The following is a 17,024-nucleotide window of genomic DNA, read 5'->3' as shown; positions in this document are numbered from 1 at the left end:
TGCCGTCGACACGCACTTAAAACTAACTATTTTACCCAGCTCTCACTAATATTTCAGAAGGCTGTGAATAATTATTGTATACTTACCAAATGGTCGTTTTTGTATATTATGAAACCTTATTGTGTGTCACAATTTGTCACTTTGATATGTAGGTTCTAAGTTCACTTAGGACACCAAGCACTTCCTTCTTGATTTTGCATCAATTTTGACATAAACAATATTGCATTTTATTCTTCGTTTTCTGTGATTCTTCTTCTCTTTTGGTACATATACATATGATTATTGCCATTGTGCTTAACTATTATCAAGTATTCCATTTATTGTCCACAGTTACCTTTGTTCCTTGTTATTTAATACATACCCAGGTTCCTTGTGAGTAGGGTAGCCCTTGTGTTCCTATCTGTGTTCTGAAAATCATAAAATATCACATGCCTTTATCTTTGCTACATTTTTATTACAATAAAAGTTTGACACCATATATTTTTCCCCCCTGAAGATGGATACATTTGTAAACCCTCTACGCAACTCTATGAGGAATGTTTCAAATGTTGTCAAGGCCATTCCAGACAGCCTCGCTGAAGGAATGACTAAAGTATCGGACAATATGGGCAAAATGTCTGAGAGGTTGGGGCAAGATTTAAAGCAATCATTTTTCAAGGTAAGCTTATAGACTTTAACTCATGGCTTTTAAATGTAAAGTAAGTAAGTGGAATGCCCAATTAGCATTGTCATCCGCTAATTCACAATGTCATCAATTGGTTATGAAATTATTTTCCTTTTACTGTTCCACCTTTCATCATTATCTATTGGAAGAAATGCCTCCATTTCTGGCATAGGGTTAGAAATTGACTAAACTGGCAGATTGATAAAAAGCAGCATTCCAATCCAACAGTAAAAAAAATAGATGGGCCGCATAAATGAGGCAAAAACATAGTGGCAGGCAGAGATAGGGCACACACTTATGCATATTGTGTAGGTGTGTGTGTCCCACAGTGAAATGTCTGCAAATTGTAGCGCCAGTGCAATTACTGACTGTATTTTCGCTGTGCAGATAGCCACTCCACCACATACAATCAACAGCACAGAATGATATGATTAGGCAATGCTTGTAAAGTATTTCTCATTGATGGCCAAATCTGATGCCTGTAGAGAATACTATTTCATAGCGTATTAATAAGAATGTTTTAGTTAGCGATTAGTAATTTGAAAAGAGTACACTCTTTTTAGATTTATGGTTTAACGTACCAAGACACATCTGACTTTTATGAAAAACGTTATCAACACCTAGTAGTGGATAAATCTCTCCTAATGTGACAGATAACACATACAAATTTGTCAACTTGTAGACCCCTTTAGCAGCTATAACTTGAGCTAAGCGTTTCCTGAAACAGTTAATCAGTCTCTCAAGTCTGTAGGAAATTCTGGACAACGTTTCCTTACAAAACTGCTTAAGCTCAATGATGTTTGAGGGCATTCATTTATGCAGACCTCTTCTACTAGATACTTCTAACCACAAATTCTATGTCCAGACCGGAGGCGAGGATTATGCCTTCTTTCTTCACTTTTAATAAAACAGAAGTCATCATTTAAAACAAAGCAAAACTACTTTTGCCGTGAACACTTGGGAAAAACCGTAGTCAGCAACATCCAATGAGGAAACAGCCCAGCAAGCACCAATCAGGGGGCACGATAGCCCAACATAGTCCATCTTTACTGGCCCTTCTCCCTCTTTCTTTGCTGCTGCGCAGCCAATACAAGTGCTCCTCCTTGTTTTCTTGCCTTTACGGAACGTTATTGTACCCGTTAATTAACCTATTTCTGTTAGAGGCTTTGTCACGTTTATTGCTGTTGTTGTTTCATTCTGTGCGGCTTTGCGGCGTTAAGTTGAACTATATTCTTTTCTTTACAGCATTTCGCCACTTTGGCAGTTAGACCGCGGGAACGCTCTGCACTCCTACACTGCCGGATTTGGTGCAGGTCCGCATCTAGACCTCCCATCGCCAGAGGGCGCTGGAGGCGAAACGAGACTGCGGCGCACACGTTTAAATTCCTCACAGGTTTCAATCTGCAAGCTGTAGTCTGGAGCCTTGCCGTACTCCGATGGTGCAGGAATTGCAGGCCGATCGTGCTTTCAAAGAAGTGTGCGCTCTGCTGCTAATCACAAAATCACCTCGACAGCACTGTCTGTATTGATTTTTGTTACTCCCTGTATGGGTCTGTACTGGTAGGCCTCTGGGGCCTGTTGGGACACAAGCCCAGGCCTTCCCGCTTGTTACATTTCTGTCTACCGGGTTGAAGTGTCCCAGGGCGCAGACCCCCGCCTTACGATCCCCTCGCAACGAATATCAGGCTGACACCCAGCCCTATACGTTATGCCCTCATCTAAGAGAGGCCAGTAAGACCTTAGACTGACACTCAGCCCCCTCTGTTTGTACCTCTCCAGGGTACCTTAATTCCCCCCCCCCCCCCCCCCCCCTTTTCATATTGGAGTATAAAGATGACTCCTAAGGGATGGCGGACCCCCTGGCCGACCTCATTTGGGACGATGACTTCGACGATGCAGTGGACTCTTCTATATACAGGGCGGTATCGGAGGCCATGGCCCCCCTAGAGGAACAACTGTCACGCAAGATAGCCCAAGCAAGTGCTAAGATCCACCCTCCACCCTCAGCTCCCACTACTCCCTAGCAGGCCCCAGGGATTCCCCCTTCAGTCGATCTAGATCCGGTCCCTGCCAAGCGCCCCCACGAAGCTGGGGTAGACTTGGATGCCTTTGACTGTCTCAAGCAGGCTTTCTTGGCCACCTAAGCTCCCTTGCCAGTAGGGGATGTCAGTTTCCCGACACCTGATGCTGCTGCCCCAGACAATGATACAGGGGACCCTGATAATGACTCTGGCTCCTCTAGACCATTGCTCTCTTCCCGCCCCTGCCTGGCCGCTCAGGACTCACAAGGTTTATCGGAAATGCTCGACCCAGATGAAATTATACATCCCCTCTCTTCCGAATGGGCCCCAGCCGACAAGTTCTCAAGGCATGTGGCCGGCGTGTTCGACAGCTGCTGGAGAAAGCGGCCCATAATTGCTTCCGGGCCGAGTGCCTTCGCCCCTCCCTCGAGGGGAAGGTCACTCTAACCCCGGAAATGGACACCTGCATGGCCACCTTCCTCCAGAAGTTAATGAAAGATCCCAAGAAGAGGATTGATAGGTCCTGGCGTGTTTGCCAAGACAAGCTCCTGGAAACCCTGGGCCCTCTCACAAAAATTCTAGAATGGGCCAAGGAGGCCAAACTAACTGGTTCCCTTATCTCCCCAGAGACATTATCAGGGTAGGCACAAAGACTTGTGATATTTTTGGGCAATGCAAATTGCGCCCTGTCCGAGGATATCAGTAGGGTCCAGGGTGTATAAGCTCTTGGGAAAAGGAGGCAAGATGGCGGATTGACGCAGTCTCTGTGAACCAGCACACAGAGGAGCTCCCGGGGCTATTGATTCCATGTCTTCTCAAACACTATGAGAATTGAGGACTGAAAACTCCTACATATATCTACTATATTTTATACTCATTAATCGCTGATGGTCAGCTAAGCGGTTAACGGCGGTACGGACTTACAGTTTGGCGGATTCTTCGTGCTGAATGCGGGCGATTGTGCGGATTGGCTTCAGACGCTTGCCATCCACGTATGTGGCTTTGCGTTTGGCGGCTCGGCAGTCTCCATCATGCCTTTGTTTCAGCTCTATTCCGTGGCGAAAGCCGTACCTGAACTGTGAAGCACCCCGGATCATGGCTCAGCTGAAATCTTCAGCCAGAAGCACGCGGGCAGCTAATTGACTGCCGGTGAGTACAGCAGTGACTTCAGGGGGCAATCTGGTGGCGGGCGATATGGAGGTTCAGAGGGTGGATCCCTCTAACCATATTACAGGGCTTGGTAAGCCGGTATTGCGCTTCCTGCAGTCAAGGAAGTCAGCGGAGCTATTCTCTTCAGAAGCTGCTACTGAAGCAAGTACTGGCAACAAGTTAGCAGATATGGTTAGTCATGCTATTTATGAGCTGCAAAGCAATACTGAGCTTATTTCCCCTGGCTCGCGTAAAGTAAACAACTTGCAGAAGCTTCATCAGTCTCTGCCTCAGGTCATAGAAATGGACTGTTCTGATAGTAGTGGAAATTCTATCGGGAAGTTCGATGCCACTGTGAGGGAGGTTTCTGATAGCACTGAAAGCCACGAGAAAAATCTGGATATTACTTTTAATAATGTGGATCAATCTGCAATGTCTGCTAAATCTGAAGCTCCCATTAAAGGGAAAAATGAGATGTTATCTTCAGACGTTACGTCAGGGGATTCAGGTTGACGCCTTTTGCTATATTAACAGATTTAGCATCTCAGCCTGTTTCTCTGGAAGATAGTGCAGCAGAACTGCAACAAGTAGGGAGGCAATACCAATAATACAGGCTGCAGGACTTCAGAGCAGAACAGTGTGTTATCTGAGCACAACCCTTTTATTAATTCTGGGGAAAGTACTACCCCTACTGGTGACTCAATGCTGGGTATCCATAATATCTCGTTTTCTAATTCTGAGAGACCCTTCACGGATCAAGAACAAAAGAAGGGTCAAAGCCCCTCAGTACCACAAGTGGGCCAGCAACACCCAATAGGGACAAGGGAAAACCAAACTCCGTGCCCAGCGGTTGTCAGAAAGAAAAACTTTAAACCTAAAACAATGAAGGATGTGAAGAAGGTTCATAGTGGGCCTAACCAGGCGTCAGGCAATGGGAGGTTGACGCAATCCAAAAATGTATCATCCGATAGTCCCATACAGCGGTGGGTTCAAGCCAAAGGTGGGGTTAAAACTATGATATCTAGGTTGTTGGCTTAATGGATGATGTCTGCAGGACTCTTAGGCTGTCAGTGGCCAGGGTAGATGACACGGAGCCTGGTTCGGAGGCAGCTCCAAGAATGACGCCTGAGGAAACATGTGCTCCGGGGCATCATGGGGGGGTACCCGGTATCCGGGCCCTCTCAAACATCTCATATGCCACATGTGGAAGAAGACCTTCAAGGCAAAGGGGTTCAAGGAGGAGAAGCTCCAATGCTATCTTTGATTCTTCAAACCCTTAAATACCAAAGAGTGGAAACACGAGAGCTTTTTGCCCAAGTTAGGGCAGATAAGCACGATATCCAGCAGTCTCTGAAAGAAGTGACATCAAAAGTTGGGACTCTGACAAATGAGATAACGGAACTGCAGCAAAGAGTGGTCAGTACGGAAGAAGCTACTTCTGAAGTAACTAGCACAGTTCAGCAGCATGCTGACCAGATAGTAGCAATGCAACTTAAAATTGAAGACTTCGAGAACCGTCGAAGGAGACATAATTTAAAAATGTTTGGAATTCCGGAAGTGCAAGAAGGGTCAGACCCCAGAGCCTTTATAGTACAGATATTACAGAAGGCTTTCCCGGATTTTAGGGATTGGGATTGGGACTGCCAGATACAACGGGCTCATAGACTACCATTGGTGCAATTAAGACAAGATACTCGTTACCCTCGGCCCTTCCAGATTTATTTCGGAAATTTTCTGCTGCGTCCTATATCACCAGTTGTTGTTGAATCTTTTTCTATTTTTTTTTTTGCTCGGACTTCTGCAAAGCAACAATGGACATGTGATGGCAGCTCAGACAGTTGATCGATCCACTAAAAACTACTGGGGCGCAAGCTTTCTTGCAGGAACCGGCACGCCTGAAGGCTATACGGGGGGGCAATCATATTTTTTCTTGTCTGAATCGGAAGCAAAGGAAGCACTCCATAGATGGCAGAAAGGTGGGGCGGCATAAAGCTTGAAGTATTGGGCCTAGTCTGAGGGGAAAAAGCAGAGAGGGGAAAGCTGGTCAGCTGGTTTCTCCTCTTCCTTGGTTTTATCTTTGTGCACATGAGTTTTGTTTTGTAGGTATGGCAAAATTCTTCTTTTCTATACTGTCCTTTTTTTTCTCCTTATTTTTGAAAATAGTTGAGGGGTGGGTATGTCTCGGGAGCTGTCGTGGAGTCTGGGTTCCAGGTAGCCAATTCAGCGGCAGCTGTGGGAAGGGGATGATTCCTCATTCTAGATGTAGGGGGTGGTTAAGCTTCTTGGGGGGTAGGAGATGCGGGTGGTTACGGGAGGGGGCAGAAAAAGGAAAAGGTCAACATGAGGGTATCAAGGAATAAAAGTGATAATAGGGTTGATGAAAGCTGTATTAAGCTAATTAAGTTAGACATTAAAGGTGGCAGAGAATTATCGAGATGGATTGGATTAAATGTATAGCATGAAATGTGGCAGGTTTGAATTGCAGTAGTAAGAGACAATTAGTTGCAGAAGAGTTAAAAATGTATAATCCTCAGATAATCATGCTAACGGATACACATCGATCTTATAAGGATCGTGGATTGTTAAAACAGTTAGGATTTGAAGTGGAAGTGTGTTCAGCACAAAGTGCCTCTATACGGGGGGTCGCCATACTGAAGCATAAACGGTTTACGGGGGTAGTCTGTAAGACAATGTCTGATAAAGGTGGGAGATGGGCTATAGCACAGATGGTGATAAAGGAATACGTCTTTTGCTCACTGTATGGTCCTAACATAGACTATCCTACTACTGTTGATGTAATATATATTGAAATGCTCAACTGGGAGGGGGAACGGGTTGTGATGGGTGATTTTAACTGTATTATAGATTATGGGATTGACACAACAAGACGAGGTGCATTTCACAGGATGCAAAGGACACGGGTTGCAATCGGGAAATTGGGTAGGCTACCGGCTATTAGGGATGTTTGGAGAATGTTATACCCAAGTATATCGGGCTATATGTATTTTTCTGCTCCACATAAATCGTACTCCCGAATAGACATGGCTTGGGTATCAGACGAAATCCTATGGTTGGCTGATATGGAAATTTGTGCGAAAGTTACCTCCGACCACAATCCTATGCTACTTACATTCAAGATCTTTGATGAGAATAAGGTGCCTAGATCCTTTTCGTTTCCCAGGTATCTATTATCAGATGAGGAGTATGTGGCCAGGATTAGGGATCAACTTAAAGTATTTTTTAAGGAAACTATAGGGTCAGCTTCTCGTATAGTGGTCTGGGACACATGTAAGGCAATCATTAGAGGCTTTGCCCAACAATATATCTGGCGGCAAAACAAAGATCGAAGAAATGTAATTAAAGTGACCACTCTAGCGATACGTGTAGTAGAAGATCAACATGCAGAGGCAGCTTTGAGGGGCACTGATGATATGGAGCAATTGGGGCTTGCTTTAATCGATCTTGGATCAGCCTTGAAGAAGACATTTAGGGAGAAAAGTATAGGAGGATTCAGTAAATATCGTCTGTCACAATATGAATACGGGGAGAAAATAGGCAAAATTCACGCTTTCAAGGCAGCAGATGATAGGGCGAAGGCTATTAAGGGGCCTAATGATATATTGTATGCGCACCCGCAACAGATATTGGAACAATTTGCTCTATATTATCAAGAGTTGTATACCCCAACGATCCAACCAAAGCAGGAAGATATTCTTAATTCTATTCAGAACTGCTTCCTGGCAAGTATGGGGGGAGAGATATCCTACTCTCTGGATGAGGACATCTCAAGGGAGGAGATAGAACTGACGATTAGTGCTTTACCATCAGGCAAGGCAGTGGGGGAAGATTCCATACCCTTGGAATTTTATAAGATCTTTAAAGATGTCTTGTTGCTGCCATTCAGTCAGGTAATAGGGCTCATTGGGACAAATGGTACCGTCTTTTTTTTTAAATTTATTTCTTGGTCAGGCATAAGAAGTACATTGTTCATCATCCAAATAAGCATATGGTCAAGTTATTATACAGTGCAAAATCAACTGTGTCGACATGTATACAGCGTACCATCCACATTTTCAGTTATTTTGCTTTACCACATCAGGAAACACACAAAGAGGGCTAGCAAATCACAACATAGACTGTTTAGTACATGGGATCCATATAGTCTGCAGTTAAGAAAGAGTAGTGAGGTTCAGCATCGTGTGTTGTACAACAGCGGTATATTTCCTTATTTAAACAGTCGGTCATCTGTCTGGGTGGAGTGAAGGTATTGTACCAACGGATCCCAGAAATCCCATGGGCGATAGGCTTGTAGGAGCTCTTCCTCATATGTATCTATCTGTTCTTTGCAGTACGTCATATCTACAATCCAATCCTTACAATTCGGTATTTACTTGCTGCCCCATTTCATCGCTATTCGGCGCTTAGCCAACAGTAATGCCACTGCCAAGAATTTGCGCCTGCGTGCCAGTTTAATCTTATATATGCCTAAGAGGCACACCAAAGGTGCATTAGGCATATGTTCAGATAGTGTGTGAGTGAGGGTATTGGTTACTTCCAGCCAATAGGGTTGCAATTCGGGGCACGCCCAGGCCATGTGTAAAAAGTCTGCATTGAGAGCCCTGCATCTGTGGCAACGGTCGTCTTCTCGCAATCCATAGCTATGTAACTGCATAGGTGAGTAATACACCTGGTGTATAAACTTAAAATGTATAATTTTCAAGTTACAATTTGACGTAACTAATTGCAACTGCATGCAACTGTAGTCCCAGTCTTCTGTGGTAATGACAACGCCTAGTGTTGCTTCCCATCTAGCAAGTGGTCTGTCCGAGGTGTGGAATTGTTCGCGCTGTGCAGTATTATAAAGTTTTGTTGCTAAGCCCTGTCTCGTAGTGGATGTCAATAGAGCCTGTAATGCATTGTGTGTCAGTGGTTCATCCGGGAACGGGGGACATAATGCTCTGAGTGCCGTCCGTAATCGCAAGTATGCGAATAGCGTTAGTGGGGTATGGTGTGTGTTTAAGACCACAGCCGTTTGTGTTATACATTTTCCATTCGGGAAGATGTCCCCCATAGTAGGGAACCCTAACGCATGCAGTTCCTGCATCATGTTGCGCTCCTGCGTTACCGTGAGTTGGGGGTGATAAGGTTGGGGCAGTGCTGGTGCATACGTGGGGAGTTTATGTGCTCTTTTCGCTAGTGTGTGCCACGCTTTCGAGGTGCAGATGGCTAGATGTATCTCCGAATTGGAGGCATACTGTCTGGGGGATGAAATTAAGGCAAGTAAGGGGGTTGGGTGTATACTTTCGTTTTCCACTGCTATGAGTGGTATGTGCCCATGTGGTTGTAGCCAGTAGTGGGCATGTTGTGCCTGTGCGCAGTAGTAGTGTAATTAGAGGTCTGGTGCTCCAAAGCCTCCTTGGATATAAGGTTTCGTTAATTCCTTCCATCCTACCCTTGAATGTTTTCCCGCCCAAGTCAGCTTAAGCATAGCCGTGCGTAATTTGGTAAACAGTGTCTGTGGAAGCCATATAGGTATATTCATGAATAAATGGAGAAATCTTGGCAGTACTACCCTTTTCTGTAGTGCAATTCTATCTGCGAGGGATGGGGCAGCCGAATCCGTCTATCTATTTGGTCCTCCAACTTGGTTAGCGCTTTACCATAGTTTTCCCATATTACGAGCTCCGGGTCTCGATGTATCCAGACTCCCAAATATTTGACCGGGTCTGTCTGCCATTGCAGCGGATAGTCAAGCATCGGCTTAGTCGTCACCGGGGTGAGGGGGATGACCACTGATTTCCCCCAATTAATACTAAGGCCCGAGAAGTATTCAAACCTAATATATTCACGGATAAGTGTATTCAAATTAGCATCCGGGTATCAGGTGTATAGGACCATATCGTCCACATAAAGCGATATACTAACAGGTTGTACTTGGAATTGTAGTGCTGTATCTGCGTGGCGTTGACGTATCTTACACGCCAGCGGTTCCAGTGCCAGTGTAAATAAAAGTGGTGAAAGTGGGCAGCCCTACCTTGTCCCACGTTGTATAGTAATGAGGTCAGAGGTATTTCCATTTATCCTGAGCCGCGCGCAGGGTTCTGTGTAGAGCAATGTAATCCATCTTAAAAGCGGCTCTGGGAATCCCATGCGGGGCAACACGGTGAGCATGTAAGACCAGTCCACTGAATCGAACGCCTTTGCTGCGTCTAGTAAAGCTGCTGCAGCCGGTAGTTCTGGGTTTAAGTGATGGAACATGGCAAAGATAGTCCGTAAGTTTTGTGTTGTTGAGCGTGACGGGATAAAGCCTGCAGAACCAGCTCCTGCATCAATGGCTTTAGTCTTAACAGCAATGATTTTTGCCAGTGTTTTGGTGTCCGTGTTTATCAATGAAAAAGGGCGATATCACTCGCATTTAACAGGATCTTTGTCAGGTTTAATGAGTGTAATCAATAATGCTTAGCGAAGTGAGGGGGGCAATATGCCGTCCTCATAGGCCTCCTCATATATTGCTGCTAGGTGGGGAATAAGTAGGTCCTTGTATTCTTTATAAAACTCTCCAGGCAGTCCATCCATGCCCGGCGCCTTATTGTTTGGGAGGGAGTTTATAGCTTCTCGAAACTCATCATCTGTTATGTGGTGGCTAAAGTATTCTCTATGTGCGTCAGACAGCCACGCCAGGGCTATGTCATCAAGGTATTGGTTTACCTCAGTGGGAGATGTGGTGGTCCCCGCAGTATACAGACGAGTATAATAGTCTGAGAAGCAAGTTACAATAGAAGGGGTGTCATATTTGCGCGTGCCCTAAGTGTCCTCTATCGGAGTTATGTAAGTCGTGTTGTGTATGGGCCGTATCTTACTGGAGAGCGTTTCGCCTCTCGCCATAGACCCTCGCCGTGTATTTGGACAAGATATACTTAATTTCACTCTCTGCATATTCGTGGTACGTGTCGATTTTCCCCCGAATGTAAGCCAGAAGTTTGAGATCCAAGGTGTTAGTGTATGCAGACTCTAGTCTTGTTATGTCCTTCTCAACCATGGAGAGCTGTCGCTGGATATCTTCGAGTATACCTGCATGTGTGCCAATACAAAAGCCGCGGATCGTCACTTTACAAGCTTCCCAAAGCACCTTCGCACTATCTACAAATCCCGTATTATGCTCAAAATAGTCAGTGATAGCCTGTCGTATTTCTGCTTTAAATACTTGGTCCTGTATCGCGCTGGGTTGCAAGCACCACGTAAACTGCAGTGCAGTGTGGGTGGGGCTGGCCAGGTCTAATAGGGTCGTGGGCATGTGTGCTATGTCTGTGGTCCACGCGCTGGCATCCCTATTGGCCAACCAGAAATCGATTGTTGACCATGAGTTATGTGTGTTGGAAATGCAAGTACCTTCTCTATGGTGAGAGTGACGCAATCGCCATATATCCACCATAGCATATTCATCCATGCCTTCCCTTAGCACCTTCGCAGCCCGTTTCCCATACCTGTCGTTACCCGTAGATCTATCCAGTAATGGGTCTATACAAGTATTAAAATCGCCCCATATCGTTGTTGACGGAGGAAGTGTGCGCAGCTTGGCCCATATATCTGCAAAAAAGGAGGGGTCATCTACATTCGGACCATATGCTGTGATGATAGTTATGATTGTGCCTCCCCCTGAACTATAACATATGGAATGGTGTAAATGGTAAACCTCGTCTGATGAGAAGCAGTACACCTCTGGCATAGGTAGAGTAGGACGATGCTGGTCCATATGTTGCCCACCTGGTTCCAACTCTTCACTCTGTGGCGTTAGTGAGGTGGGTCTCCTGAAGACAGGCCACGTCTATACCATGCCTGTCTAGATACGCGAGGACTTTCCTAATCTTCTGCGGGTTGCATAGCCCTCGTACATTCCACGACATGAGCAACAGTTTTCTTGTGGCGTGGGGTTTGTTATCCATTCTCCCTGCCTGCAATTGTAAGGTGGTGTTCTGTGGATGTGTATATGTACATTTCAACAAACTTCTCTGTTCTGACCATATTTACAACTTTCTCATCCACGCCTCCCACCTCCCACTTCGCCATCCCAATTGCAGCGAAGACATTCCCATTTAACAGATTACAATATCCCCCCCTTTGAAACATTTCCATATCAAGGAAGAAAAAAAGGGAAGGCTGTGGTGCACACATAGTGGCGGTAGCTACCAGCCGAGGCCCCGGTGACAGTCACATGGGTGGTCGTCCATCCAATCCCATGAGGTTTAAACAAAAAGAAAAAAGGAGTGCATATTCTACACAACCAAATAGCAAAAAAGGGTTCATCATTTGAGCTGTAGGATACATGCCATAGTTCCTACACAGGTGCTCGTGTAAGTAGAAAGTGTTGTCTCTTTCACCATACAGCAAATGTGTAAACCCAAACCACATGTCTATTACTTATCTGAGTCCATATAGCGCAGTATTGAGAGTATTCCAGGATCTCCATCATAGCATCTCAACCAGGTCAGTGTATACCTTTCCACACTCAACGTCTGAAGTAGTCCCTTGTTCTTCTTGTGCGCCTCTAGATTTCCGATGTGGAGTTTGTGAGGTGTGTAACTTAACTTCCAAGAATTGTTTCCGTGCCTCCTGAACTTGCGAGGTGAAATCCGGATATATGGAAATATCCATCCCGTCGTGCTTCAGAGATCCCAATTCCCGGGCCTTCCGGAGTGCGGCGTCCCGATCTCTGTAGTTTAATAGTCTCGCAAATATCGGGCGTGGGCTTGAACCCGGCGGAGGTGGCGGGGCTAGGGATCTGTGCGCCCTCTCCACTATAAACACATCAGAAAAAGTGTCCCTGCTAAATAGCGTGGTCAGTTGAGCTTCAATGTAGCGCTCCATGTTTCCTGTATTGTCGTTTCCGCAACACCCATAAAGCGCAAATTATTCCGGCGCGATCTCTCCTCCAAATCCTCTGCCCTCGCTTCTAATGCCATCAATGTTTTGTTAATTTTCACTTGTTTTATCTCCCTTTGGTGTTGCACGTCTTCCGCCTCCGTAATGCGGCGCTCTGTCATGTCAATTCTTTCCGTGTGCCTGTCTAGGCGTTCGGACATGCGCTCCACAAGGTAGGTTAAGGAGTCTTCCCATCAATGTTTGTCAGTGTGGATTGTATGGATGTGAATATGGAATGAAAGTCTATAGGTGCCCCGGAGCCTACCGCAGACTGATTGATCTAGCTGCCAGGTGAATCATCTTCTTGATTTTCAATCGTCTTCTTCGGCTGCTCAAAATGTATTTTGGGCTGATTTCTGTATGGTTTCCCCATTTTCCAAGCGACAGATTGTGCTGAAGTTGGTAACAACTGTCAAAGGTTCAGTGCACCCCTCAGCAGGCAGTTCACGCCCTACCCGCAGAGGAACCCCTAGTGTAGGGTGCCAATGAGGCCACGTCTGTTCTCAGGTCTGTATTGCAACTCCCTGATGAGGGGCCACGTGGCGTAGGGTTTGCGTATGTCTTAAATCTTGTGCCGTGATAGAGCAGCTCAGGCCTCACCAGTACGGGCCACAGGTGCAAAGCTAGATCGCGCAGCAGAGCAACGGTAGCAGAAGGATTATACCTCACTTTTCATAAGACTCAGGCAGTGTTGTATGTTGGGCCCATCAGCGAGTGCACAGACTATACAAGCAGCAGTTTCCCAAAATACCTCAGAAGCGATGCCACATGTGGTGCCGTGGTGTCTCTTCTGGCATCCCTCGTGGCTTAGCAGTGATCTCAGCAGCACACACAGTCCTGCTATCGTCACCACACAGTATCCGGGCAGTCAGCGCTGGGCCAGAGGAGCAGCGATGTCAGGTAGCGGAGCCGCGTCTTCGGGGCGAGATGCGCTCCAGGCAAGCGCTAGAGTCTGACCTCCGCACCCAGCTGCGTTCCACGCGAGGGCGGCCAGCAGCGGTGAGTAGAGCGGGGCAGCGAGCGTCTCAGCAGGCCCAGCTAGGCACATCCGTGTCATGGTTTGGCTTCGTTCGCAAGGCCCTCTCGGCTCTGCCCCCTGGGCCCACGTAGCAGGCCCGCCGGGCACGTGCCCCACACAGTGCAAGGCCGTGCCCGGCGTCCAAGAACCAGCGAATTCCACGGGCACAGCACAAACCCGGCAGCGAAGGACAGGTCCGTGGGTCCCCGGGCCCTTCCGACACAGGTATTCGTGGGTTGGGAGCAGCTACTTAGTTGTGTGTGCAGGATAAATGCAGGATTTGGACTCGACCGGAGGAGCTCTCCTATCGAACAGCCATTTCCAGGCGTGGCTAGCTCTGCCCAACCTCCCCCCCCCCCCCCTTCCTCCCGACGAGTCATGGAATGTGACGCAAATTGTCTTTTTCTTGAAAAAAATAAATAAACCAGCGGATGAGTGTGGGTCGTATCGGCCAATTTCACTTATCAATGCCGATGCAAAAATCTTTGCAAAGATCCTGGCAAATCGCCTTGCCCCAGTAATGCCTAGCCTGGTTTCCCTTCACCAGCATGGGTTCATTCAAAGGAGAGACACTACTGCTCACGTTAATATGGCAGTGACTGCCTTCGATGTGGCGAATACAAGGTCAACCTCGCTCGGTATGATTTTGCTAGACTCTAAAAAAGCGGTTGATCGAGTAAGGTGGGACTTCCTTTGGGCCACACTCTCAGCTTTCGGGATCAAGGGCCAAATTTAGGAAATGGGTACAAGCCTTATATGGTAAGCCCTGCGCCAAACTAGCATATTCAGGTTTGCAGTCGCCTATTTTTTCGGTCCTCTGAGGCACTTGTCAGGAATGCCCCCTCTCACCTTTATTCGCTCCATATATAGAGCCATTTATCTCGGTGTTGCAAAATTAACCCCAAATTCGTGCTTTTACATCAGGAGCAAACTCTCTCAAGGTCATCGCATACGCAGATGATATAGCTGTCTTTTCTACGGAACCAGGAGAAGCACTAAAAGTGATAACGGAAGCAGCTGGTGGGTTCGGTTCAATCTCAGGTTATAAATTAAATGTCAGTAAGACCCAACTTCTTCTTAATTATAAACCGTCATCTTCTGTGCATGGCGTTTGTTCTGTCGCCATTTACTTGGGGGTTAGGATGTCGGCACAGATAGACAGGATATTTTCTTTAAATTACGAAGTCTCTAAAAAAATTGGCACAAGCTGCCCTTGGGTATTATTGGACGAATCAATATTATAAAAATGAAGATCCTGCCCAAATTTCTTCATCTATTCCGCTCCATTCCACTACGGGTTCCTAACTCATTTTTTAAACGATTAGAGGGAACGCTAAGCAGTTTCATATGGGGTTACAGAAAAGCGAGACGAGAAATAGATTTGTTAAAACTACCTTTTAGCCAAGGTGGTCTTGAGTTTCCCGATTTTAACATATACTTTTGGTCAGCCTTTTATGGCCGCCTTCGTAGTCTCACTAATCCTGCTAGTACCATTTACTGTCAAGAGTTTGTTGGGTGTAGAGAGCAATATGTTTCTTTATAGAATTAATGACCCAAATTATTTTAAAAGGGTTCAATTTAAGACTGTACGGGATAGCATATTAATTTGGCGCGCTATTTCGTTCAGGTGCAATACATCATTTTTTCATGACAAGTTTCCTCTCTGGCATAACCCAGGTCTGCCATATATATTTCACGATGCTGTGGGCAAAAGCTGGGCTAGTTGCGGAGTTGTATGTTTAGGGGATCTGTTTGGGGAAAGTTGCTACCGCAGAATAATCCAAAGAAAGGAAGAAAGAAACTCCAAATGTTGCAGAGCGTATTTTAATTCAGCTTGTCAAGTGACAGGTACAGTTAAGAATAAGTCCAGCCGCTACCCGCCTTGTCTATGTGCCAGCAACATAATTCAAAACAACCATTGCCACGCGGTAGCATTTGAAGTAGACACGAGCGCGGAAGCACTCGTGCCAACTTCAAATGACAACAGCATAACAATCTGTATGACTACAGTGCCTTTGTTTCTTTTGAGAAACTGCAGATAAAGCATAAATTACCAGATTCAATGCTATTCAAGTACTATCAGATCCGGGACTACTAATTACGACATTTAAATTTGACAATTATATCTGGCTCTGATATCTGGGATTGTCTGCATGCAGTAGAGGTAAAATCTCTGATTAGCAGGGTGTACAAATGGTTAAGTAGATTTAGATCAGATGACTGTGAGAGACTAGCTGATCGCTGGAGCAAGGTGTTGGGGACGCCGGTTGCAGCTAGTACTATATCGCAAGCTCTTAGTACAATAGCTAAGTGGTCATCTAACAACTCAATCAGAGATCGGACAAAATGCCCAAGGTGTGATCTTTATGCGGCTGACATAAAACATATGTTCGTAACGTGCCCAGAACTGACAATATTTTGGCAGAAGGTTGGTCAAGTTCTGTCTCAGAAGTTGGGGATAGAATTACCTCTGTCGACAATGGAAATCATGCTGGGGTGTAGGATTTCGAATTCTAAATTAAATAGCTTGCTATTTTACTGGTTTCGACAATATTAACAATCGCCCGGTGTGGATCTCACCAAAACCTCCTTCTGTCACTGATTGGTGGCTGCTAGTAAGACAAACGGACGATATGGAACAAGCGCTGGCTAAATCAAGAGGCATTGACTCTGTAGTCAAATGTAATGCAATCTGGGGGTCTTTGTTCTAATTTATAATCAGCCCCATATGGTGTTCAGTTAGGTTTAATTATGCTCTCTGACTCATGAATTTATTAATTTCTTTGCTTTCTGAAATTTGAACCTATTTGTATGTATCCAATATTGTGCTTATTTCTGTTTATTACCCTCTTGTTGACAAATTAAAAAAAATAAAAAAAAATAAAAAAAGCAAATTGCGCCCTGTCCACAGAGTGCTGTCGGTCTCTCCTCATTTAGGTGGACCCCAAATTGGGAGACCTCACAGACTCTGTGGTGGGCGCCATTGCCCATGGAGACCTCTTCAGAGAGCCATTTGTTAAGGAGCCTGGCAAGTTTGTCAACACATTTATCTCCAAGACAAAGCCCACTGTTCAATCAAAAAAGCTTTTCCTCGTGTTTTCCGCAGGATCGGTCGAGGTAGGGGCTGCTCGACCGGTCGCCCGTCCAATCAGTACCCTCCAAGAGGGCAAGGCTCCAGACAAGGCCAGTTCCAGGACCAATACCGCTTTGGGAATTTCTACCCCATGAGAGGTCGTCGTGGCAGAGGCAGAGG

General features: G+C 45.9%; 1 protein-coding gene across 14 annotated transcripts in view; it reads left to right on the top strand.

Annotated features, from left to right (window-relative positions):
- SNX13 (sorting nexin 13) overlaps nucleotides 1-17,024 on the top strand; it is a 558,687-nt gene that overhangs the window by 438,516 nt on the left and 103,147 nt on the right. For all 14 annotated transcript variants that reach the window (XM_085630906.1, XM_085630899.1, XM_085630907.1 and 11 more), the window contains one exon: nucleotides 497-658. In XM_085630906.1, coding sequence (XP_085487032.1) covers nucleotides 497-658 — 162 coding nt within the window. The remainder of the gene's footprint in view (nucleotides 1-496; nucleotides 659-17,024) is intronic.

The sequence above is a fragment of the Triturus cristatus genome, chromosome 10 (genome assembly GCF_964204655.1).
Source record: "Triturus cristatus chromosome 10, aTriCri1.1, whole genome shotgun sequence".
NCBI classification, from domain to species: domain Eukaryota; kingdom Metazoa; phylum Chordata; class Amphibia; order Caudata; family Salamandridae; genus Triturus; species Triturus cristatus.
This window is presented reverse-complemented; position numbering and strand designations above follow the sequence as displayed.